Consider the following 24,758-nt stretch of genomic DNA (forward strand, 5'->3'; position numbering starts at 1 on the left):
TCGCCCCTTGACATTCAGTGACATTACCATCACAGAATTCCCCACCATCAACATCCTGGGGGTTACCATTGACCAGAAACTTAACTGGACCAGCCACATAAATACTGTGGAAACAAGAGCAGGTCATAGGCTAGGTATTCTGCAGAGAGCGACTCACCTCCTGACTCCCCAAAGCCTTTCCATCATCTCCAAGGTACAAGTAAGGAGTGTGATGGAACACTCTCCACTTGCCTGGATGAATGCGGCTCCAACAACACTCTAGAAGCTTGACACCATCCAGGACAAAGCAGCCCGCTTGATTGGCACCCCATCTACCAGCTTAAGCATTCATTCCCTCCATCACCAGCATACCGTGGCTGCAGTGTGTAGCATCTGCAAGATGCACTGCAGCCACTCGCCAAGGCTTCTTCGGCAGCACCTCCCAAATTCACGACCTCTTCCACCTAGAGGGACAAGGGCAGCAGACGCATGGGAACACCACCATCTCCAAGTCCCCCTCCAAGTCACACACCATCCTGACTTAGAAGCATATCACCTATCCTTCATCGTCGCTGGGTCAAAATTCTGGAACTCCCTACCGAACAGCACTGTGGGAGTACCTTCACCACACAGACTGCAGCGGTTCAGGAAGGCGGCTCACCACCACCTCCTCAAGGGCAATTAGGGATGGGCAATAAATGCTGGCCTTGCCAGCGAAGCCCACATCCCATAAACAAATAAAAAAATATATAATGCAGGATTAGGAACACAATGAAAAAATATCAAAATGTTGCACTTGTGTTGTGTCAGCTAGAACAATGCAGACGAGAATAATGTGCCATGACATTTGATGCATTGCCGCTGCTGCTGTAACCTGGCTATGTTATTTTTCTGACAAATTTCCATTATACCCAAGTGGTAACAAATATTAGCACAATGTTTTTCATGCACAAATCATAGTATGTTGTTCCAAGCTTTCTAATTACCTCATTAACAACATAAACTATTTTAACAGCACCAACAGAAAAATCGACTGCAACTACAGAGTCAACCACTTCAGCACCGACCTCGACATCAGCTCCTGCCTCAACAAGCACAGCAGCAGCAACAACTACAGGGAGCTCTACTCCAGCATTGACATCTGAATCAACGAGCATCTCAACAGCACCTCTCAGTACAACAAGTGGTGAGTATCCTAGTAAACCTTTATCAGCAGTTTCACTCTCAAGACTTTCAATTGCCAGGCAATGACTATCTCCAAAAAGCGAGAGTCTAACCACCGCCCCTTGACATTCAGTGGCATTACCATCACCGAATTGCCCACCATCAACATCCTGGGGGCTACCATTGACCAGAAACTTAACTGGACCAGCCACATAAATACTGTCGCAACAAGAGCAGGTCAGAGGCTAGGTATTCTGCGGTGAGTGACTCACCTCCTGACTCCCCAAAGCCTTTCCATCATCTATAAAGCACAAGTAAGGATTGTGGTGGAATACTCTCCACTTGCCTGGATGAGTGCAGCTCTAACAACACTCAAGAAGGTCGACACCATCCAGGACAAAGCAGCCCGCTTGATTGGCACCCCATCTACCAGCTTAACCATTCACTCCCTCCACCACCAGCGTACCATGGCTGCAGTGTGTACCATCTACAAGATGCACTGCAGCAACTCACCAATGCTTCTTCGACAGCACCTCCCAAACCCGCGACCTCTTCCACCTAGAGGGACAAGGGCAGCAGGCGCATGGGAACACCACCAGCTCAAGTCCCCCTCCATGTCACACACCTTCCTGACTTAGAAGCATATCACCAATCGTTCATCGTCGCTGGGTCAAAATCCTGCAACTCCCTACCTAATAGCACTGTGGGAGTACCTTCACCACACGGACTGCAGTGGTTCAAGAAGGCGGCTCACCACCACCTCCTCAAGGGCAATTAGGGATGGGCAATAAATTCTGGCATTGCCAGCGAAGCCCACATCCCATAAACAAATAAAAAAATATATACAGCAATGGAGGATTAAGAACACATAATAAAACAACATCAAAATGTTGCACTTCAGTTGTATCAGCTAGAAAAATGCAATCAAGAATGTGCCATGACATTTGGTGCATTCCTGCTATTGCTTTAACCTGGCTATGTTATTTTTCTGAGAAATTTCAATTATACCCAAGTGGTAGCAAGAAATAACAGTTTGTCTTTCATCTACAAATCAAAATTTGTTGTTCCAAGTTTTCTCATTTGCCTCTATAACAACATAAACTACTTTAACAGCAACAACAGAAACATCGACTGCAAGTACAGAGTCGACCACTGCAGCACCGACCTCGACATCAGCTCCTGCCTCAACAAGCACAGCAGCAGCAACAACTACAGGGAGCTCTACTCCAGTATTGACATCTAAATCAACGACCATCTCAACAGCACCTCTCAGTACAAGTGGTGAGTGTTAGATCTGTGTATTTTTGATGTTGTGTGTCCTTCAATAACTAGACACGAGACTGTAGGAACAATCAACAGGTATTTACTGGATGAGGATTACTCTAAAACTAAACGTACAGATCCCTACTCAGGGTTTATATACAGGTGTGGTCACTGCCGGTACTACAGTATACAGGAGCTGTAAAAAGTAGTTCTCCCCTTAAAGGTACATACACTACAATTCCTCCCCTTTTAGATTGACAGTACCATAACATTCATTTAACAATTAACACTTTTAACATGCACATTAACTGAAAATAATCCAATTATAAATTCAGTCTTTGGGGCGGCTTCCTGATCCTTTCTGGATAGCGCCTTTCCTGAGTGTCTTGTTCTTGGTGCAGAGACCCCCTGTCGTCAGTTGGTTCATCAGCTTCCAATGCTACTGTTTCTGGGGTAGATGCTACCTGTATGTCGGGTTCATCACCAGGTGCGCGAGTCATGGGGCTGACTCGTTCCTGTGACTCTGGGATCTGGTCGACATGGCGTCTCACAATGTTCTCCCCAACATCCACTGTGTACATTAGTGGCCCCTGCCGTGTGCATATCGTTCCTAGTTGCCATTTCTCTGTTCGGTAGTCGCGGGCCAAGACTGGTTGCCCTACATTGAAGCTCCTTGTCGGCTTCTCATTGATGTGCTGGAATTGCTTATTCTCAACATCTCTTTGTACATTTGGTCTGAGCAAATCCAGACGAGATCTCAACCTTCAGTTAAAGAACATCATGGCCGGGGTCTGGTTGGTGCCTGCATGTGTCGCATTTCTGTAGGCTAACAGGAAATTGTCCACGTTATGCTGCAGAGGAATGTCGTCATCGCACATGGCCCTTACTGCTTTCTTAAAGGTTTGTACGAACCTCTCAGCCAATCCATTTGTGGCTGGATGATACGGGGCAGATGTGTAATGCCTTACCCCATTCCTTTTCATGAACCTTGGAAACTCTTCGGACACAAACTGTGGTCCGTTATCAGAGCAAATCTACTCTGGCAAGCCGTTCCTGGCAAATATGGTCCGTAGAACTGCAATAGTTTTCTCCGTGGTGGTGGATGACATTTTGATCACCTCAGGCCATTTCGAGTGCGCATCCACGGCTATTAGAAACATTGAGTCCATGAATGGACCAGCAAAATCAATATGCACCTGTTGCCATGGAGATGAGGGCCACTCCCATGGGTGTAGAGGGGCATGTGGTGGTGCATTTTGGACCTTCTGGCATCCTGAGCAGCTCTTTGTCAGGTCCTCGATTTGCTGATCGATCCCCGGCCACCACACATAAGCCCTAGCAAGGCTTTTCATTTTCACCCCTCCCAGATGGCCTTCGTGAAGCTCATTGAGCACTCTCTCCCTTAACTTGGGTGGAATTACCACTCGGGATCCACACATCCAGGTCCCCTGGCATACTGACAGCTGTTCTCTTCTGGATGAGAATGCTGGCAACAGTGAGTCGCCATGTGTTGGCCATCCCTTCACCGTCAAGTCATATACCCGAGACAGTGTCGGGTCATTTCGGGTCTCCTTCTCTATATCAGCGTTAGTAACAGCGTTAGTTACTGGCAAGCGTTCAATTATAGTCGAATGAAATATTTCGACAGGGTCCACTGCTGGTGCTTCCTCCGCAGTAGGCAGTGGCAAACGCCCATCAGCGTTTCCATGCTGTTTTGTACCCTTATACTCGATTTCATATTGGTTCGCCGCTAGAAAAAGCGACCATCTTTGTAGCCGTTGCGCAGTCATCACCGGCACGCCCTTTTTTGGATTAAAGATGGAGACAAGTGGTTGGTGGTCCGTCAGCAAGGTGAACTTCTGCCAGTGCAGATAGTGGTTGAACTTTTTCACTCCCCACACTAGGCTGAGGGCCTCCCTGTCAATCTGGGCGTAGTTACGCTCGGCTGAGGTTAGTGACCGAGACACAAAGGCTACCGGCCTCTCCGAGCCGTCCGGGAACTTGTGTGACAGCACCGCTCCAATGCCATAGGGTGATGCATCACACGCCAACCGAATTGGTAGTGCTGGGTTGAAAAAAGCCAGCACCTCTTTTGATGTGATCAATTCTTTGCACTTCTGGAAAGCTCGTTTATATTCGTCATTCCACTTCCATGGTACCCCCGTTTGCAGTAGGGTGTTCAGTGGCTGTAGTACTGTAGACAAATTCGGCAAGAACTTATGGTAGTAGTTCACCAGCCCGAGGAACGACCTCAGTTGTGACACATTTTCCGGTGCTGGAGCCTTGACTACTGCCTCAATCTTTTCAGGGGACTTATGTAACCCCTCTTCATCAATAACGTGGCCACAATACGAGATCTGCTTCTGGAAAAACTCGCATTTGTGGCGATTTGCTCGGAGCCCATATTCCTTCAAACTAGTGAGCACCTGCTCCAGGTTGGCAAGGTGAGCACTGTCATTTTCGCCCGTGACCAGGATGTCGTCCAAATAACACTGGGTCCCTGGAATCCCTTGCAGGACTTGATCCATTGCCCTTTGCCAAATAGCCAGAGCTGATGCTACCCCGAACACCAGCCGGTTGTATTGGTAGAGACCTTTATGAGTGTTGATCGTGAGGTACTGTTTTGAGGCTTCTTCTACCTCCATTTGCAGGTACGCCTGGGCCAGATCAATCTTAGTGAAGCGTTTCCCTCCAGATAGCGAGGCGAAAATATCTTCAATCCGCGGGAGCGGATATTGTACCATGTGAAGGACTGGGTTCACTGTCACCTTAATGTCCCCACAGATGCGAACTTTCTTTGGTTCCCCAGGCGTATTACTCAACGACCTCTTCATTACAGGAACGATGGGTGTGGCCCACTCACTCCAGTCCACTTTGGACAGTACTCCTGAACGTTCCAAACTTCCAGCTCTGCTTCGACGGCTGGGCGGATCGCATAAGGCACCGGTCTGGCCTTAAAAAACTTTGGGCTTGCATTTTCCTCTATTTTGATCGTCGCTGTTATGCCTTTTAGTGTTCCAAGTCCCTCCTGGAACACTTCTTGTGCGTCAGTTAGCAGTTTTGACAGTCGTCCAGGTGTGGCGTCGTCATCCTTTTTGGCATCTACAGTCAGTGCTTGTATGGAATGCCAATCTAGCTGTATCTTCCGGATCCATTCACGTCCTAGTAGTGGTGGTCCTCCATCTGGCAATACATATAGGTCCATTATTGGTGTTTCCTTACCATTATATACAACGTTCACCCTTATTTTTCCTTTGGGGTAGACGTTTTGCCCCGTGTACTTCTTCAAGACAATCTCTGTATCTCTCAAGGGTATATGTGAGAATAGCCGCTTGTAGTCCCTTCGGTTTATGACTGTTAGGGCTGATCCTGTGTCCAATTCCATTTTCACTTGGACTCCAGCTATCTTGAGCGTGACCCAGATAGTTTGATGATCCTCCGTTTGGATCACCTTATGTAGTTTCAGACAACCCAGCTCCTTGCTTCCAGAGTCTGTATCACTTTTCTGTTCGTCTGAACTACTCTCCGTCACCTTATGTACCTTCTTGTACTTCTCCTGTGGAGATTTCTTGCTGCTGGTTTTCTTTCCCGACCTGCAGACTCTTGCTATATGTCCTACTTTTCCACACTGTCTGCACACTTTGTCCTTAAACCAGCAATCATTATGGTCGTGTGTTGTTCTGCCGCAGCGATAGCACTTCACTGTTCCGTATGACATTTCATTTGTGCCATATTCTTGCGGTCTCCGTTGTATCTCTGCAGCGCCCCATGCGGCTGCTTCGTGTGATACTGCCATGCTGAAAGCCTTGTCCAGCGTAAGATCCTTTTCTGATAGAAGCCGTTTCTGGGTTCCTTCACTTTGAAGCCCACACACAAACTTGTCCCTTAAAGTATCTGCTAGTCCCGTTCCAAACTGGCAGTTTTTCGATAGCTTGCGGAGTTCCGTTAAATACTCAGCATTGCTTTCATCTTTATGCTGGTTCCTTTTGTGAAACTTAAATCTTTCTGCTATCAGCAGCGGTGTGGGGTTTAAGTGGTTCTGTAGGATTGACACTATGTTTCCAAAATCCTTGTCCACTGGCTTCTCTGGGGTTACTAGGTTTTGCAGTAAGCCATACGTTTTTGCACCCATGGAATTCAGCAATACCAGCGCTTTCCTCTCATCTGGCACTTCATTCGCCTTGCAGTACACTTCTATGCGTTCGACATATGTCGTCCAATCTTCGACTTCTTTGTCGAACGCTGTGATACTGCCGGTCTTCGGCATCACTGGGTGTGGTTAGACTGGCTCAAAATGGCGTTTTCCCGCGCTTTCCCTTCTTCTTGCGGCTCAAAATGGCATTTTCCCGCGCTCTCCCTTCTTCTCCGCTGCGGCTCAAAATGGTGTTTTCCCGCGCTCCCCCTTCTCCGCTGCAGCTCAAAATGGCGTTTCCCGCGCTCTCCCTTCTTCTCCGCTGCGGCTGCTCGGCCCTTGAACACCGGCTGCGCTCTGCGCGTTTCCCTTTCTTCCCCGCTGACGCTGCTCGTCCCTTGAACACCGGCTGCGCTCTGCGCGTTTTCCTTCATGCCTCTCTCTCTTCTCCCGTCGACGCCGTTCGGTCCTGAACACCGGCTGCGCCCTGTGCGCTCTACCCTCTCTCTTCTCCCGTTGACGCCGCTCGGTCCTGAACACCGGCTGCGCCCTGTGCGCTCTACCCTCTCTCTTCTCCCGTCAACGCTGCTCGGCCTTTTCTGTGCCGTCGGTCGGCTCTAGCCGCCGCTGTCCGGGAAGAGTCTGCGCCGTGCCTGTTGCCAGCCCGTTTCGCTGGACCACCTTGACTGGAGAACCAAGCCCAGCTCTCAACAGCCTCCCCTGCGATGCTCAAATCTCTGCTGGATGACTGGGCGGTTGCTCGTGGTCGACGCCCATGCTTCTGGCCTCAACTTTCTTCCACTGTTCTCCAGGAGCGAATCCCTGGGAGGTAATGCAGAGTTGCAGGTAGGTTCGAATCTGCCTCGTCGCCACTGTTAGATCCGTGTATTTTTGATGTTGTGTGTCCTTCAATAACTAGACACGAGACTGCAGGAACAATCAACAGGTATTTACTGGATGAGGGTTACTCTAAAACTAAATGTACAGATCCCTACTCAGGGTTTATATACAGGTGTGGTCACTGCCGGTACTACAGTATAGAGGAGCTGTAAAAAGTAGTTCTCCCCTTAAAGGTACATACACTACAGTGAGTATCCTAGTAAACCCTTATCAGCAGTTAAACTCTGATTCCTTTCAATCAAATGCAGGATTAGGAACACATAATGAAACAACATCAAAATGTTGTAGTTTTATTGTGTCTGCTAGAACAATGCAGGGGAGAATCATGTGCCATGACATTTGGTCCATTGCTGCTGCTGCAACCTAGCCATGTTGGGCTGGATTTTGCCAGCCCTGGGGAGGCGGGTTTGATGGTAGGACTGCCGGGAAAATGGCAGACTTTGGGGGCGGGTGCCCAACACGCACCCAACCTGCCGCCGTGCCATCTTGCCAGGAGGCGGGTAGCCGTCCTGCACCGGGTCCTGTCACCTTGGAGGCAGGAAGCGATTACAGCCACTTACCTGTCTGTTAACAGGTAGTTAACAGGCAGATAAGAGGATTATCCCCATTTTGCCCACACAAGTGCGGGCTCCCCAAGGCTCCAAAACCCGCCTGGTTCACCGAGGCTAGTGGATCTGCGGGGGTCAGAGGGGTCCAAAAGTGTGCTGTGGAGGTGAGTGATGGGTGCAAGTGTGAAGAGGTGAATATCTGAGGTAAGTGGAAAGTGTTAGAAAAAGTGTACTTACCTTTGTTTCTTCCTGCAGGCTTCAATCGGTGGGTATGCGGAGAGTCTCGCACCTCCGCGGGAGAGATGACACAGGCCGTTGCCTTCTCCAATGCAGCAGCCATCTAATCTCTGCAAAAGAAAGAGGTTTGATGAGGTCGTGACTTCAAGAACTCAGCAAACTACAGAGAATGCCAGTGTTTGACAGCTTCACAGAGCTGTCAAACGATGACCCATTCATCTGTCAAAAGTTTTTGACAGATGAAACGTCATATGCTGAGTTTCTCTGTAACCGGCTTCCCCTTAATTCACCTGCTAGGCCCGCTGAGCGGGCTTAACAAAGTCAATCAAGGGAAAATGACATGGGTTGGCCAGAAGTTGATGGAGACGGGACTGAAACCCGACATGTGGGAATCCCGCCTCCAAAACCTCCCCATTGGTAAAATCCAGCCCGTTATCTTTCTGAGAAATTTCCATTTAATGGAAGTGTTAACATGAAATAGTAGTTTGTCTTTCATGCACAAATCATAGTATGTTGTTCCAAGTTTTCTGTTTGCCTCAATAACAACATAAACGACTTTAACAGCGTCAACAGAAACATCGACTGCAAGTACAAAATCGACCACTGCAGCACCGACCTCGACATCAGCTCCTGCCTCAACAAGCACAGCAGCAGCAACAACTACAGGGAGCTTTACTCCAGCATTGACATCTGAATCACCGACCATCTCAACAGCACCTCTCAGTACAACAACTGGTGAGTATCCTAGTAAACCTTTATCAGCAGTTTCATTCTAATTCCTTTCAATCAACTGCAGGATTGGGAACACACAATGAAACAACTTCAAAATGTTGTAGTTTTATTGTTTCTGCTAGAACAATGCAGGGGAGAATCAAGTGCCATGTCATTTGGTGCATTGCACCTGCTGCTGCTACCTGGCTATGTTCTCTTTCTGAGAAATTTCCATTATATCTAATGGTAACAGGAAATAACAGTTTGTCTTTCCTCTACAAATCAATATTTGTTCTTCCAAGTTTTCTCATTTGCCTCTATAACAACATAAACTACTTTAACAGCAACAACAGAAACATCGACTGCAAGTACAGAGTCAAACACTGCAGCAGCGACCTCGACATCAGCTCCTGCCTCAACAAGCACAGCAGCAGCAACAACTACAGGGAGCTCTACTCCAGCATTGACATCTGAATCAACGATCATCTCAACAGCACCTCTCAGTACAACAAGTGGTGAGTATCCTAGTAAACCTTTATCAGCAGTTTCATTCTGATTCCTTTCAATCAAATGCAGGATTAGGAACACACAATGAAACAACATCAAAATGTTGTCGTTTTATTGTGTCTGCTAGAACAATGCAGGGGAGAATCATGTGCCATGACATTTGGTGCATTGCTGCTGCTGCAACCTGGCTATATTGGGCTGAATTTTGCCAGCCCTGGGGAGACGGTTTGATGGCAGTATTGCCGGGAAAATGGCAGTATTTGGGGGCGGGTGCCCAACCCGCACCCAGCCCGCCTCCGTGCCATCTTGCCAGGAGGCGGGAAGACATCCTGCACCGGGTCCTGTCTCCTTGGAGGTGGGAAGGGATTACAGCCACGTAACTGCCTGTTAACAGGTAATTAATAGGCAGATAAGAGTATTATCCCCATTTTGCCCACACAAGTGAGGGCTTCCCGAAGGCTCCGAAACCCGCCAGGGTCACCGAGGTGCGTAGTGGGTCTGTGGGTCCTAAAGTGTGCTGTGGAGGTGAGTGATGGGTGCAAGTGTGGAGAGGTGAGTATCTGAGGTAAGTGGAAAGTGTTAGAAAAAGTGTACTTACCTTTGTTTCTTCCTGCAGGCTTCAATCGGTAGGTATGCGGAGAGTCTCGCACCTCCGCGGCAGAAATGACAGATGGCCGTTGTCTTCTCCAATGCAGCAGCCATCTAATTTCTGTAAATGAAAGAGGTTTGATGAGGTCTTGACTTCAAGAACTCATCAAACTACAGAGAATGTCAGTGTTTGACAGCTTCACAGAGCTGTCAAACGATGACCCATTCATCTGTCAAAAGTTTTGACAGATGAAACGTCATATGCTCACGTTCTCTGTAACCGGCTTCCCCTTAATTGGCCTGCTAACTCCGCTGGGCGGGCTTAACAAGGTCAATCAAGGGAAATTGGCGTGGGTTGACCAGAAGTTGATGGAGACGGGACTGAAACCCGACATGTGGGAATCCCGCCTCCAAAAATTCCCCATTGCTAAAATCCAGTCCGTTATCTTTCTGAGAAATTTCCATTTAATGGAAGTGTTAACATGAAATAGCAGTTTGTCTTTCATGCACAAATCATAGTATATTGTTACAAGTTTTCTGTTTGCCTCTATAACAACATAAGCTACTTTAACAGCATCAACAGAAACATCGACTGCAAGTACGGAGTCGACCACTGCAGCACCGACCTCGACATCAGCTCCTGCCTCAACAAGCACAGCAGCAGCAACGACTACAGGGAGCTCTACTCCAGCACTGACATCTGAATCAATGACCATCTCAACAGCACCTCTCAGTACAAGTGGTGAGTATCCTAGTAAACCTTTATCAGCAGTTTCATTCTGATTCCTTTCAATCAAATGCAGGATTGGGAACACACAATGAAGCAACATCAAAATTTTGTAGTTTTATTGTGTCTGCTAGAACAATGCAGGGGAGAATCAAGTGCCATGACATTTGGTGCATTGCTGCTGCTGCAACCTGGCTATGTTATCTTTCTGAGAAATTTCCATTATATCTAATGGTAACAGGAAATAACAGTTTGTCTTTCATCTACAAATTAATATTTGTTCGTCCAAGTTTTCAAGTTTCCAAGTTTACATTGTCCCAGAAATTCGGGACCCAATGCGTGAGTACGCACTGGGTACTCACGCGTAGGCCTAACGAAAATGCCGGTATCGTACATGCACTGCACATGTGCAAGAAACTGGCACTTCCCTTCCCCTGAAAGAAGAGGTTGACAGGTGGAACGCGTGCGCCAGAGAGGCAGCGCGTGCGCATCGAACTTACGGTTTTTTTGCAGGTTTCTCCGGGAGGGTAAGTCTCCAGCATTTACACTTTTAAAAAGCAGGCGCAAGGCCTGCTTTTAACAAGGTAAGTGGTGAAATAATTAAAATTAAAACATTTTTTCCACAGGTTTATTATTTTTAAATACTTTAAAGAAAGGTAAGTTTATTTTTAGCCCTGTTAGAAAATGTAATAAATTTTTTCAAAAATTTAAATTATTGTTTAAAATAGTTATTTCATGTAATTCATAGTTATTTTTAAAATATGATTTAAACAGAAATGTATTTGAAGTTTTAGTGAAGTTTTGGGGCTTACAGTATTTATAGGTTTGACAGCTCTTCCTGTCAAACTTATGAATGAAGCATTCCCTGCTACCATTGGCTCTCCATGGCCCACGTGATCCCAGGGGACGCATCAAACTAATTGAGCCCCTGGGATACGCAAGCACTGTGCGCTGGCAGTTGGAGGAGGCCCAGGATTGGAATCCCACGCGGGCCCACAGCTGAACGGCTGGCGCGGTAGGTAAGTGCATGTCGGGGGCTTGCACCCGCGGGAAGACCCCGACCCGAATTTCTGGGCCAGTTGTAACAAGAAATAACAGTTTATCTTTCATCTAACAATCAATATTTGTTGTTCCAAGTTTTCTCATTTGCCTCTATAACAAAATATACTACTTTAACAGAATCAACAGAACCATCGACTGCAAGTACAGAGTCGACCACTGCAGCACCGACCTCGACATCAGCTCCTGCCTCAACAAGCACAGCAGCAGCAACAGCTACAGGGAGCTCCACTCCAGCACTGACATCTGAATCAACGACCGTCTCAACAGCACCTCTCAGTACAAGTGGTGAGTATCCTAGTAAACGTTTATCAGCAGTTTCATTCTGAAGCCTTTCAAATGCCAGGCAATGACTATCTCCAACAAGTGAGAGTCTAACCACCGCCCCTTGACAGTCAGTGGCATTACCATCGCCAAATTCCCCACCATCAACATCCTGGGGGTTACCATTGAGCAGAAACTTAACTGGACCAGCCACATAAATACTGTGGCAACAAGAGCAGGTCAGAGGTTAGGTATTCTGTGGTGAGTGACTCACCTCCTGACTCCCCAAAGCCTTTCCATCATCTACAAGGCACAAGTAAGGAGTGTGATGGAATACTCTCCACTTGCCTGGATGAGTGCAGCTCCAATAACACTGAAGAAGCTCGACACCATCCAGGACAAAGCAGCCCGCTTGATTGGCACCCAAACTACCACCTTAAAAATTCGCTCCCTCCACCACCGACGTACTGTAGATGCAGTGTGTACCATCTACAAGATGCACTGCAGCAACACACCAAGGCTTCTTCAGCAGCACCTTCCAAATCTGCAACCTCTTCCAGCTAGAAGGACAAGGGCAGCAGATGCATGGGAACACCACCATCTTCACGTCCCCCTCCAAGTCACACACCATCCTGACTTAGAAGCATATCACCAATCCTTCATCGTCGCTGGGTCAAAATCCTGGAACTCCCTACCTAACAGCACTGTGGAAGTACCTTCACGACACGGACAGCAGCGGTTCAAGAAGGCGGCTCACCACCACCTCCTCAAGGGCAATTAGGGATGGGCAATAAATGCTGGCCTTGCCAGCGAAGCCCAAACCCCATAAATGAATTTTAAAAAATAATGCAGGATTAGGAACACATAATGATACAACATCAAAATGTTGCACTTCTGTTGTGTCATCTAGAACAATGCAGATAAGAATAACGTGCCATGACATTTGGTGCATTGCTGCTGCTGCTGTAACCTGGCTATTTATGCTTTCTGGGAAATTTCCACTATACCCAAGTGGTAGCAAGAAATAACAGTTTGTCTTTCATCTAAAAATCAACATTTGTTGTTCCAAGTTTTCTCATTTGCCTCTATAACAAAATAAACTACTTTAACAGCATCAACAGAAACATCGACTGCAAGTACAGAGTCGACCACTGCAGCACCGACCTCAACATCAGCTCCTGCCTCAACAAGCACAGCAGCGGCAACAACTACAGGGAGCTCTACACCAGCACTGACATCTGAATCAACGACCATCTCAACAGCACCTCTCGGTACAACAAGTGGTGAGTATCCTAGTAAACCTTTATCAGCAGTTTCATTCTGAAGACATTCAATTGCCAGGCAATGACTATCTCCAACAAGCGAGAGTCTAACCACCGCCCCTTGACATTAGTGGCATTACCATCGCCGAATCCCCCCCATCAACATCCTGGGGGTTACCATTGACCAGAAACTTAACTGGACCTGCCACATAAATACTGTGGCAACAAGAGCAAGTCAGAGGCTAGGTATTCTGCAGTGAGTGACTCACCTCCTGACTGCCCAAAGACTTTCCATCAACTACAATTATGGGTGGGCAATAAATGCTGGTCTTGCCAGTGAAGCCCACAACCCATAAACAAATAAAAATATATATACTGCAGGATTAAGAACACATAATGAAACAACATCAAAATGTTGCACTTCTGCTGTCTCAGCCAGAACAATGCAGATGAGAACTGCTACCTGGCTATGTTATTTTTCTGACAAATTTCCATTATACCCAAGTGTTAACAAGTATTAGCAGAATGTCTTTCATGCACAAATCATATTATTGTTGCTCCAAGTTTACTATTTACCTCTATAACAACATAACTACTTTAAAAGCAACAACAGGAACATCGACTGCAAGTACAGAGTCAATCACTGCAGCTCCGACCTTGACATCAGCTCCTGCCTCAACAAGCACAGCAGCAGCAACAACTACAGGGGGCCCTACTCCAGCACTGACATCTGAATCAACCACCATCTCAACAGCACCTCTCAGTACAAGTGGTGAGTATCCTAGTAAACCTTTATCAGCAGTTTCATTTTGAGTCTGTTCAATATAATGCAGGATTGGGAACACAATGAAACAACATCAAAATGTTGTAGTTTTATTGTGTCTGCTAGGACAATGCAGGGGAGAACCATGTGCCATGACATTTGGTGCATTGCTGCTGCTGCAACCTAGCTATGTTGGGCTGCATTTTGCCAACGCTGGGGAGGCGGGTTTGATGGCAGGACTGCCGGGAAAATGGCAGAATTTGGGGGCGGGTGCCCATCCCGCACCCAACCCGCCTCCGTGCCATCTTGCCAGGAGGTGGGAAGCCGTCCTGCACCGGGTCCTGTCTCCTTGGAGGTGGGAAGGGATTACAGCCACTTAACTGCCTGTTAACAGGTAGTTAACAGGCAGATCAGAGGATTATCCCCATTTTGCCCACAGAAGTGTGGGCTTCCCGAAGGCTCCGAAACCCGCCAGGGTCACCGAGGGGAGTAGTGGGTCTGCGGGCGTCGGAGGGGTCCAAAAGTGTGCTGTGGAGGTAAGTGATGGGTGCAAGTGTGGAGAGGTGAGTGTCTGAGGTAAGTGGAAAGTGTTAGAAAAAGTGTACTTACCTTTGTTTCTTCCTGCAGGCTTCAATCGGTGGGTATACGGAGAGTCTCGCACCTCCGCGGCAGAGATGACAGATGGCCGTTGCCTTCTGCAATGCAGCAGCCATCTAATTTCTGCTAAAGAAAGAGGTTTGATGAGGTCTTGACTTCAAGAACTCATCAAATTGCAGAGAATGTCAGTGTTTGACAGCTTCATAGAGCTGTGAAACGATGACAATTCATCTGTCAATAGTTTTTGACAGATGAAATGTCATACGCTGACGTTCTCTGTAACTGGCTTCCCCTTAATTGGCCTGCTAAGCCCGCTGGGCGGGCTTAACAAGGTCAATCAACAGAAAATGGCATGGGTTGGCCAGAAGTTGATGGAGACGGGACTGAAACCTGACATGTTGGAATCCCACCTCTAAAAACTCCCCATTGGTAAAATCAAGCCCGTTATCTTTCTGAGAAATTTCCATTTAATGGAAGTGTTAACATGAAATAGCAGTTTACCTTTCATGCACAAATCACAGTATATTGTTCCAAGTTCTCTGTTTGCCTCTATAACAACATAAACTACTTTAACAGCATCAACAGAAACATCGACTGCAAGTACAGAGTCGACCACTGCAGCACCGACCTCGACATCAGCTCCTGCCTCAACAAGCACAGCAGCAGCAACAACTACAGGGAGCTCTACTCCAGCACTGACATCTGAATCAACGACCATCTCAACAGCACCTCTCAGTACAAGTGGTGAGTATCCTAGTAAATGTTTATCAGCAGTTTCATTCTGCTGCCTTTCAACTAAATGCAGGATTAGGAACACACAATGAAGCAACATCAAAATGTCGTCGTTTTATTGGGCTCGATTTTCAGTGTGCCGTGGAGTCAGGTGTGGAGGCGTGCGGGGGATTAAATTCCCGAAATCGGGGGTCCCGACCCCATCCCGCCCCCAAGCCAGTTTCAAAGGAGGTGGGTACCCGCCCCCGCACTGGGAACCGCCTACCCGAGGCGGGAAGGGCTTAGTGCTAATTAACTGCCTGTTAACAGGTAGTTAACAGGCAGTTTTTAGCCAAATCCCTATTTTTAAGCTTGAACTGTGGGATTCCCGACGGCTCTAAACCACGGCAAGTTGGAGGAGTCGGGCCGTCGGGTTGAAGGGCTTGAAGGGGTCGAGATGTCGGTGTTCAGGTGAGTGATGGGTGCATGAGTGCAAAGGTAAGTGTGTTTGGTGTGTCTAAAGTGATTAAATAAGTTTTACATGCATTTACTTAACTTTTCAGCCTTCCTTTAGGTTCGGGGAGTCCCTCATCTCACCGGCACAGAAAGCAGAATGGCTGCGATCTGTCAAAAGTGACAGCCTGCAGCTTTCTGTGCAGGAGAGATTTCTAACTGAGTCTGTGGAGAAGGACTCATGTTAGAAGTAAGACTGTCAGTGTTTGACAGCTTCAAACAGCTGTGAAACATTGATATTTCATCTGTCAAAATGGCTTGACAGATGAAATTTCGGTCTGTGACATCACCTGTTGCCGGGTGGCCCTTAATTGGCCTGCTGAGCCTGCTGGGCGGGCTCAACTAGGTCAATCAAGTTAAAATCGCGTGGATTGGCTGCGTCTCCATTGAGGCGGGACTACAACCCCGAAAGTTGTAGTCCGGCCATCAACCCGACTTCTGAATGAAAATCCAGCCCACTGTGTCTGCTAGAACAATGCAGGGGAGAATCAAGTGCCATGACATTTGGTGCATTGCTGCTGCTGCAACCTGGCTATGTTATCTTTGAGAAATTTCCATCATATCTAAGTGGTAACAAGAAATAACAGTTTGTCTTTCATCTAACAATCAATATTTGTTTTTCCAAGTTTTCTCATTTGCCTCTATAACAAAATAAACTACTTTAACAGCATCAACAAAACCGTCGACTGCAAGTACAGAGTCGACCACTGCAGCACCGACCTCGACATCAGCTCCTGCCTCAACAAGCACAGCAGCAGCAACAACTACAGGGAGCTCTACTCCAGCATTGACATCTGAATCAACGACCATCTCAACAGCACCTCTCAGTACAAGTGGTGAGTATCCCAGTAAACGTTTATCAGCCGTTTCATTCTGAAGCCTTTCATATGCCAGGCAATGACTATCTCCAACAAGCGAGAGTCTAACCACCGCCCCTTGACTGTCAGTGGCATTACCATCGCCAAATTCCCCACCATCAACACCCTGGGGGTTACCATTGAGCAGAAACTTAACTGGACCAGCCACATAAATACTGTGGCAACAAGAGCAGGTCAGAGGCTAGGTATTCTGTGGTGAGTGACTCACCTCCTGACTCCCCAAAGCCTTTCCATCATCTACAAGGCACAAGTAAGGAGTGTGATGGAATACTCTCCACTTGCCTGGATGAATGCAGCTCCAGCAACACTCAAGAAGCTCGACACCATCCAGGACAAAGCAGCCCGCTTGATTGGCACCCAAACTACCACCTTAAAAATTTGCTCCCTCCACCACCGACGTACTGTAGATGCAGTGTGTACCATCTACAAGATGCACTGCAGCAACACACCAAGGCTTCTTCAGCAGCACCTTCCAAATCTGCAACCTCTTCCAGCTAGAAGGACAAGGGCAGCAGATGCATGGGAACACCACCATCTTCACGTCCCCCTCCAAGTCACACACCATCCTGACTTAGAAGCATATCACCAATCCTTCATCGTCGCTGGGTCAAAATCCTGGAACTCCCTACCTAACAGCACTGTGGGAGTACCTTCACCACACGGACAGCAGCGGTTCAAGAAGGTGGCTCAGCACCACCTCCTCAAGGGCAATTAGGGATGGGCAATAAATGCTGGCCTTGCCAGCGAAGCCCAAACCCCATAAATGAATTTTAAAAAATAATGCAGGATTAGGAACACATAATGATACAACATCAAAATGTTGCACTTCTGATGTGTCATCTAGAACAATGCAGATAAGAATAACGTGCCATGACATTTGGTGCATTGCTGCTGCTGCTGTAACCTGGCTATTTATGCTTTCTGGGAAATTTCCACTATACCCAAGTGGTAGCAAGAAATAACAGTTTGTCTTTCATCTAATAATCAAAATTTGTTGTTCCAAGTTTTCTCATTTGCCTCTATAACAAAATAAACTACTTTAACAGCATCAACAGAAACATCGACTGCAAGTACAGAGTCGACCACTGCAGCACCGACCTCGACATCAGCTCCTGCCTCAACAAGCACAGCAGCAGCAACAACTACAGGGAGCTCTACTCCAGCATTGACATCTGAATCAACGACCATCTCAACAGCACCTCTCGGTACAACAAGTGGTGAGTATCCTAGTAAACCTTTATCAGCAGTTTCATTCTGAAGACTTTCAATTGCCAGGCAATGACTATCTCCAACAAGCGAGAGTCTAACCACCGCCCCTTGACATTAGTGGCATTACCATCGCCGAATCCCCCCCATCAACATCCTGGGGGTTACCATTGACCAGAAACTTAACTGGACCTGCCACATAAATACTGTGGCAACAAGAGCAAGTCAGAGGCTAGGTATTCTGCAGTGAATGACTCACCTCCTGACTGCCCAAAGACTTTCCATCAACTACAATTATCGGTGGGCAATAAATGCTGGTCTTGCCAGCGAAGCCCACAACCCATAAACAAATAAAAAAATATATACTGCAGGATTAAGAACACATAATGAAACAACATCAAAATGTTGCACTTCTGCTTTCTTAGCCAGAAGAATGCAGACGAGAACTGCTACCTGGCTATGTTATTTTTCTGACAAATTTCCATTATACCCAAGTGTTAACAAGTATTAGCAGAATGTCTTTCATGCACAAATCATATTATTGTTGTTCCAAGTTTACTATTTACCTCTATAACAACATAACTACTTTAAAAGCAACAACAGGAACATCGACTGCAAGTACAGAGTCAACCACTGCAGCTCCGACCTTGACATCAGCTCCTGCCTCAACAAGCACAGCAGCAGCAACAACTACAGGGGGCCCTACTCCAGCACTGACATCTGAATCAACCACCATCTCAACAGCACCTCTCAGTACAAGTGGTGAGTATCCTAGTAAACCTTTATCAGCAGTTTCATTTTGAGTCTGTTCAATATAATGCAGGATTGGGAACACACAATGAAACAACATCAAAATGTCGTAGTTTTATTGTGTCTGCTAGAACAATGCAGGGCAGAACCATGTGCCATGACATTTGGTGCATTGCTGCTGCTGCAACCTAGCTATGTTGGGCTGCATTTTGCCAACGCTGGGGAGGCGGGTTTGATGGCAGGACTGCCGGGAAAATGGCAGAATTTGGGGGCGGGTGCCCATCCCGCACCCAACCCGCCTCCGTGCCATCTTGCCAGGAGGTGGGAAGCCGTCCTGCACCGGGTCCTGTCTCCTTGGAGGTGGGAAGGGATTACAGCCACTTAACTGCCTGTTAACAGGTAGTTAACAGGTAGATCAGAGGATTATCACCATTTTGCCCACAGAAGTGCGGGCTTCCCGAAGGCTCCGAAACCCGCCAGGGTCACCGAGGGGAGTAGTGGGTCTGCGGGCGTCGGAGGGCTCCAAAAGTGTGCTGTGGAGGTAAGTGATGGGTGCAAGTGTGGAGAGGTGAGTATCTGAGGTAAGTGGAAAGTGTTAGAAAAAGTGTACTTACCTTTGTTTCTTCCTGCAGGCTTCAATCGGTGGGTATACGGAGAGTCTCGCACCTCCGCGGCAGAGATGACAGATGGCCGTTGCCTTCTGCAATGCAGCAGCCATCTAATTTCTGCTAAAGAAAGAGGTTTGATGAGGTCTTGACTTCAAGAACTCATCAAACTGCAGAGAATGCCAGGGTTTGACAGCTTCAAAGAGCTGTGAAACGATGACAATTCATCTGTCAATAGTTTTTGACAGATGAAATGTCATACGCTGACGTTCTCTGTAACTGGCTTCCCCTTAATTGGCCTGCTAAGCCCGCTGGGCGGGCTTAACAAGGTCAATCAACAGAAAATGGCATGGGTTGGCCAGAAGTTGATGGAGACGGGACTGAAACCTGACATGTTGGAATCCCACCTCCAAAAACTCCCCATTGGTAAAATCAAGCCCGTTATCTTTCTGAGAAATTTCCATTTAATGGAAGTGTTAACATGAAATAGCAGTTTACCTTTCATGCACAAATCACAGTATATTGTTCCAAGTTCTCTGTTTGCCTCTATAACAACATAAACTACTTTAACAGCATCAACAGAAACATCGACTGCAAGTACAGAGTCGACCACTGCAGCACCGACCTCGACATCAGCTCCTGCCTCAACAAGCACAGCAGCAGCAACAACTACAGGGAGCTCTACTCCAGCACTGACATCTGAATCAACGACCATCTCAACAGCACCTCTCAGTACAAGTGGTGAGTATCCTAGTAAATGTTTATCAGCAGTTTCATTCTGCTGCCTTTCAACTAAATGCAGGATTAGGAACACACAATGAAGCAACATCAAAATGTCGTCGTTTTATTGGGCTCGATTTTCAGTGTGCCGTGGAGTCAGGTGTGGAGGCGTGCGGGGGATTAAATTCCCGAAATCGGGGGTCCCGACCCCATCCCGCCCCCAAGCCAGTTTCAAAGGAGGTGGGTACCCGCCCCCGCACTGGGAACCGCCTACCCGAGGCGGGAAGGGCTTAGTGCTAATTAACTGCCTGTTAACAGGTAGTTAACAGGCAGTTTTTAGCCAAATCCCTATTTTTAAGCTTGAACTGTGGGATTCCCGACGGCTCTAAACCACGGCAAGTTGGAGGAGTCGGGCCGTCGGGTTGAAGGGCTTGAAGGGGTCGAGATGTCGGTGTTCAGGTGAGTGATGGGTGCATGAGTGCAAAGGTAAGTGTGTTTGGTGTGTCTAAAGTGATTAAATAAGTTTTACATGCATTTACTTAACTTTTCAGCCTTCCTTCCTTTAGGTTCGGGGAGTCCCTCATCTCACCGGCACAGAAAGCAGAATGGCTGCGATCTGTCAAAAGTGACAGCCTGCAGCTTTCTGTGCAGGAGAGATTTCTAACTGAGTCTGTGGAGAAGGACTCATGTTAGAAGTAAGACTGTCAGTGTTTGACAGCTTCAAACAGCTGTGAAACATTGATATTTCATCTGTCAAAATGGCTTGACAGATGAAATTTCGGTCTGTGACATCACCTGTTGCCGGGTGGCCCTTAATTGGCCTGCTGAGCCTGCTGGGCGGGCTCAACTAGGTCAATCAAGTTAAAATCGCGTGGATTGGCTGCGTCTCCATTGAGGCGGGACTACAACCCCGAAAGTTGTAGTCCGGCCATCAACCCGACTTCTGAATGAAAATCCAGCCCACTGTGTCTGCTGGAACAATGCAGGGGAGAATCAAGTGCCATGACATTTGGTGCATTGCTGCTGCTGCAACCTGGCTATGTTATCTTTGAGAAATTTCCATCATATCTAAGTGGTAACAAGAAATAACAGTTTGTCTTTCATCTAACAATCAATATTTGTTTTTCCAAGTTTTCTCATTTGCCTCTATAACAAAATAAACTACTTTAACAGCATCAACAAAACCGTCGACTGCGAGTACAGAGTCGACCACTGCAGCACCGACCTCGACATCAGCTCCTGCCTCAACAAGCACAGCAGCAGCAACAACTACAGGGAGCTCTACTCCAGCATTGACATCTGAATCAACGACCATCTCAACAGCACCTCTCAGTACAAGTGGTGAGTATCCCAGTAAACGTTTATCAGCCGTTTCATTCTGAAGCCTTTCATATGCCAGGCAATGACTATCTCCAACAAGCGAGAGTCTAACCACCGCCCCTTGACTGTCAGTGGCATTACCATCGCCAAATTCCCCACCATCAACACCCTGGGGGTTACCATTGAGCAGAAACTTAACTGGACCAGCCACATAAATACTGTGGCAACAAGAGCAGGTCAGAGGCTAGGTATTCTGTGGTGAGTGACTCACCTCCTGACTCCCCAAAGCCTTTCCATCATCTACAAGGCACAAGTAAGGAGTGTGATGGAATACTCTCCACTTGCCTGGATGAATGCAGCTCCAGCAACACTCAAGAAGCTCGACACCATCCAGGACAAAGCAGCCCGCTTGATTGGCACCCAAACTACCACCTTAAAAATTTGCTCCCTCCACCACCGACGTACTGTAGATGCAGTGTGTACCATCTACAAGATGCACTGCAGCAACACACCAAGGCTTCTTCAGCAGCACCTTCCAAATCTGCAACCTCTTCCAGCTAGAAGGACAAGGGCAGCAGATGCATGGGAACACCACCATCTTCACGTCCCCCTCCAAGTCACACACCATCCTGACTTAGAAGCATATCACCAATCCTTCATCGTCGCTGGGTCAAAATCCTGGAACTCCCTACCTAACAGCACTGTGGGAGTACCTTCACCACACGGACAGCAGCGGTTCAAGAAGGTGGCTCAGCACCACCTCCTCAAGGGCAATTAGGGATGGGCAATAAATGCTGGCCTTGCCAGCGAAGCCCAAACCCCATAAATGAATTTTAAAAAATAATGCAGGATTAGGAACACATAATGATACAACATCAAAATGTTGCACTTCTGATGTGTCATCTAGAACAATGCAGATAAGAATAACGTGCCATGACATTTGGTGCATTGCTGCTGCTGCTGTAACCTGGCTATTTATGCTTTCTGGGAAATTTCCACTATACCCAAGTGGTAGCAAGAAATAACAGTTTGTCTTTCATCTAAAAATCAAAATTTGTTGTTCCAAGTTTTCTCATTTGCCTCTATAACAAAATAAACTACTTTAACAGCATCAACAGAAACATCGACTGCAAGTACAGAGTCGACCACTGCAGCACCGACCTCGACATCAGCTCCTGCCTCAACAAGCACAGCAGCAGCAACAACTACAGGGAGCTCTACTCCAGCATTGACATCTGAATCAACGACCATCTCAACAGCACCTCTCGGTACAACAAGTGGTGAGTATCCTAGTAAACCTTTATCAGCAGTTTCATTCTGAAGACTTTCAATTGCCAGGCAATGACTATCTCCAACAAGCGAGAGTCTAACCACCGCCCCTTGACATTAGTGGCATTACCATCGCCGAATCCCCCCCATCAACATCCTGGGGGTTACCATTGACCAGAAACTTAACTGGACCTGCCACATAAATACTGTGGCAACAAGAGCAAGTCAGAGGCTAGGTATTCTGCAGTGAGTGACTCACCTCCTGACTGCCCAAAGACTTTCCATCAACTACAATTATCGGTGGGCAATAAATGCTGGTCTTGCCAGCGAAGCCCACAACCCATAAACAAATAAAAAAATATATACTGCAGGATTAAGAACACATAATGAAACAACATCAAAATGTTGCACTTCTGCTTTCTTAGCCAGAAGAATGCAGACGAGAACTGCTACCTGGCTATGTTATTTTTCTGACAAATTTCCATTATACCCAAGTGTTAACAAGTATTAGCAGAATGTCTTTCATGCACAAATCATATTATTGTTGCTCCAAGTTTACTATTTACCTCTATAACAACATAACTACTTTAAAAGCAACAACAGGAACATCGACTGCAAGTACAGAGTCAATCACTGCAGCACCGACCTCGACATCAGCTCCTGCCTCAACAAGCACAGCAGCAGCAACAACTACAGGGAGCCCTACTCCAGCACTGACATCTGAATCAACCACCATCTCAACAGCACCTCTCAGTACAAGTGGTGAGTATCCTAGTAAACCTTTATCAGCAGTTTCATTTTGAGTCTGTTCAATATAATGCAGGATTGGGAACACACAATGAAACAACATCAAAATGTCGTAGTTTTATTGTGTCTGCTAGAACAATGCAGGGGAGAACCATGTGCCATGACATTTGGTGCATTGCTGCTGCTGCAACCTAGCTATGTTGGGCTGCATTTTGCCAACGCTGGGGAGGCGGGTTTGATGGCAGGACTGCCGGGAAAATGGCAGAATTTGGGGGCGGGTGCCCATCCCGCACCCAACCCGCCTCCGTGCCATCTTGCCAGGAGGTGGGAAGCCGTCCTGCACCGGGTCCTGTCTCCTTGGAGGTGGGAAGGGATTACAGCCACTTAACAGGTAGTTAACAGGTAGTTAACAGGCAGATCAGAGGATTATCCCCATTTTACCCACAGAAGTGCGGGCTTCCCGAAGGCTCCGAAACCCGCCAGGGTCACCGAGGGGAGTAGTGGGTCTGCGGGCGTCGGAGGGCTCCAAAAGTGTGCTGTGGAGGTAAGTGATGGGTGCAAGTGTGGAGAGGTGAGTATCTGAGGTAAGTGGAAAGTGTTAGAAAAAGTGTACTTACCTTTGTTTCTTCCTGCAGGCTTCAATCGGTGGGTATACGGAGAGTCTCGCACCTCCGCGGCAGAGATGACAGATGGCCGTTGCCTTCTGCAATGCAGCAGCCATCTAATTTCTGCTAAAGAAAGAGGTTTGATGAGGTCTTGACTTCAAGAACTCATCAAACTGCAGAGAATGCCAGGGTTTGACAGCTTCAAAGAGCTGTGAAACGATGACAATTCATCTGTCAATAGTTTTTGACAGATGAAATGTCATACGCTGACGTTCTCTGTAACTGGCTTCCCCTTAATTGGCCTGCTAAGCCCGCTGGGCGGGCTTAACAAGGTCAATCAACAGAAAATGGCATGGGTTGGCCAGAAGTTGATGGAGACGGGACTGAAACGTGACATGTTGGAATCCCACCTCCAAAAACTCCCCATTGGTAAAATCAAGCCCGTTATCTTTCTGAGAAATTTCCATTTAATGGAAGTGTTAACATGAAATAGCAGTTTACCTTTCATGCACAAATCACAGTATATTGTTCCAAGTTCTCTGTTTGCCTCTATAACAACATAAACTACTTTAACAGCATCAACAGAAACATCGACTGCAAGTACAGAGTCGACCACTGCAGCACCGACCTCGACATCAGCTCCTGCCTCAACAAGCACAGCAGCAGCAACAACTACAGGGAGCTCTACTCCAGCACTGACATCTGAATCAACGACCATCTCAACAGCACCTCT

The 24,758-nt window shown here is 47.2% G+C and overlaps 1 protein-coding gene across 1 annotated transcript; it reads left to right on the forward strand.

Moving 5' to 3' along the window:
• Positions 1 to 915: 915 nt before the first annotated feature.
• LOC147108197 (uncharacterized) lies at positions 916 to 16,723 on the forward strand. The gene is made up of 7 exons (XM_086005994.1): positions 916 to 938; positions 2,215 to 2,372; positions 9,279 to 9,449; positions 10,604 to 10,762; positions 13,192 to 13,362; positions 15,278 to 15,449; positions 16,552 to 16,723. Exons 1-7 carry the CDS (start codon positions 916 to 918, stop codon positions 16,721 to 16,723), a joined length of 1,026 nt encoding a protein of 341 aa, XP_085862120.1.
• Positions 16,724 to 24,758: the final 8,035 nt, after the last annotated feature.

The sequence above is a fragment of the Somniosus microcephalus genome, chromosome 13 (genome assembly GCF_052327205.1).
Source record: "Somniosus microcephalus isolate GS21.2 chromosome 13, FLI_Smic_1.0, whole genome shotgun sequence".
Taxonomy (NCBI): Eukaryota; Metazoa; Chordata; class Chondrichthyes; order Squaliformes; family Somniosidae; genus Somniosus; species Somniosus microcephalus.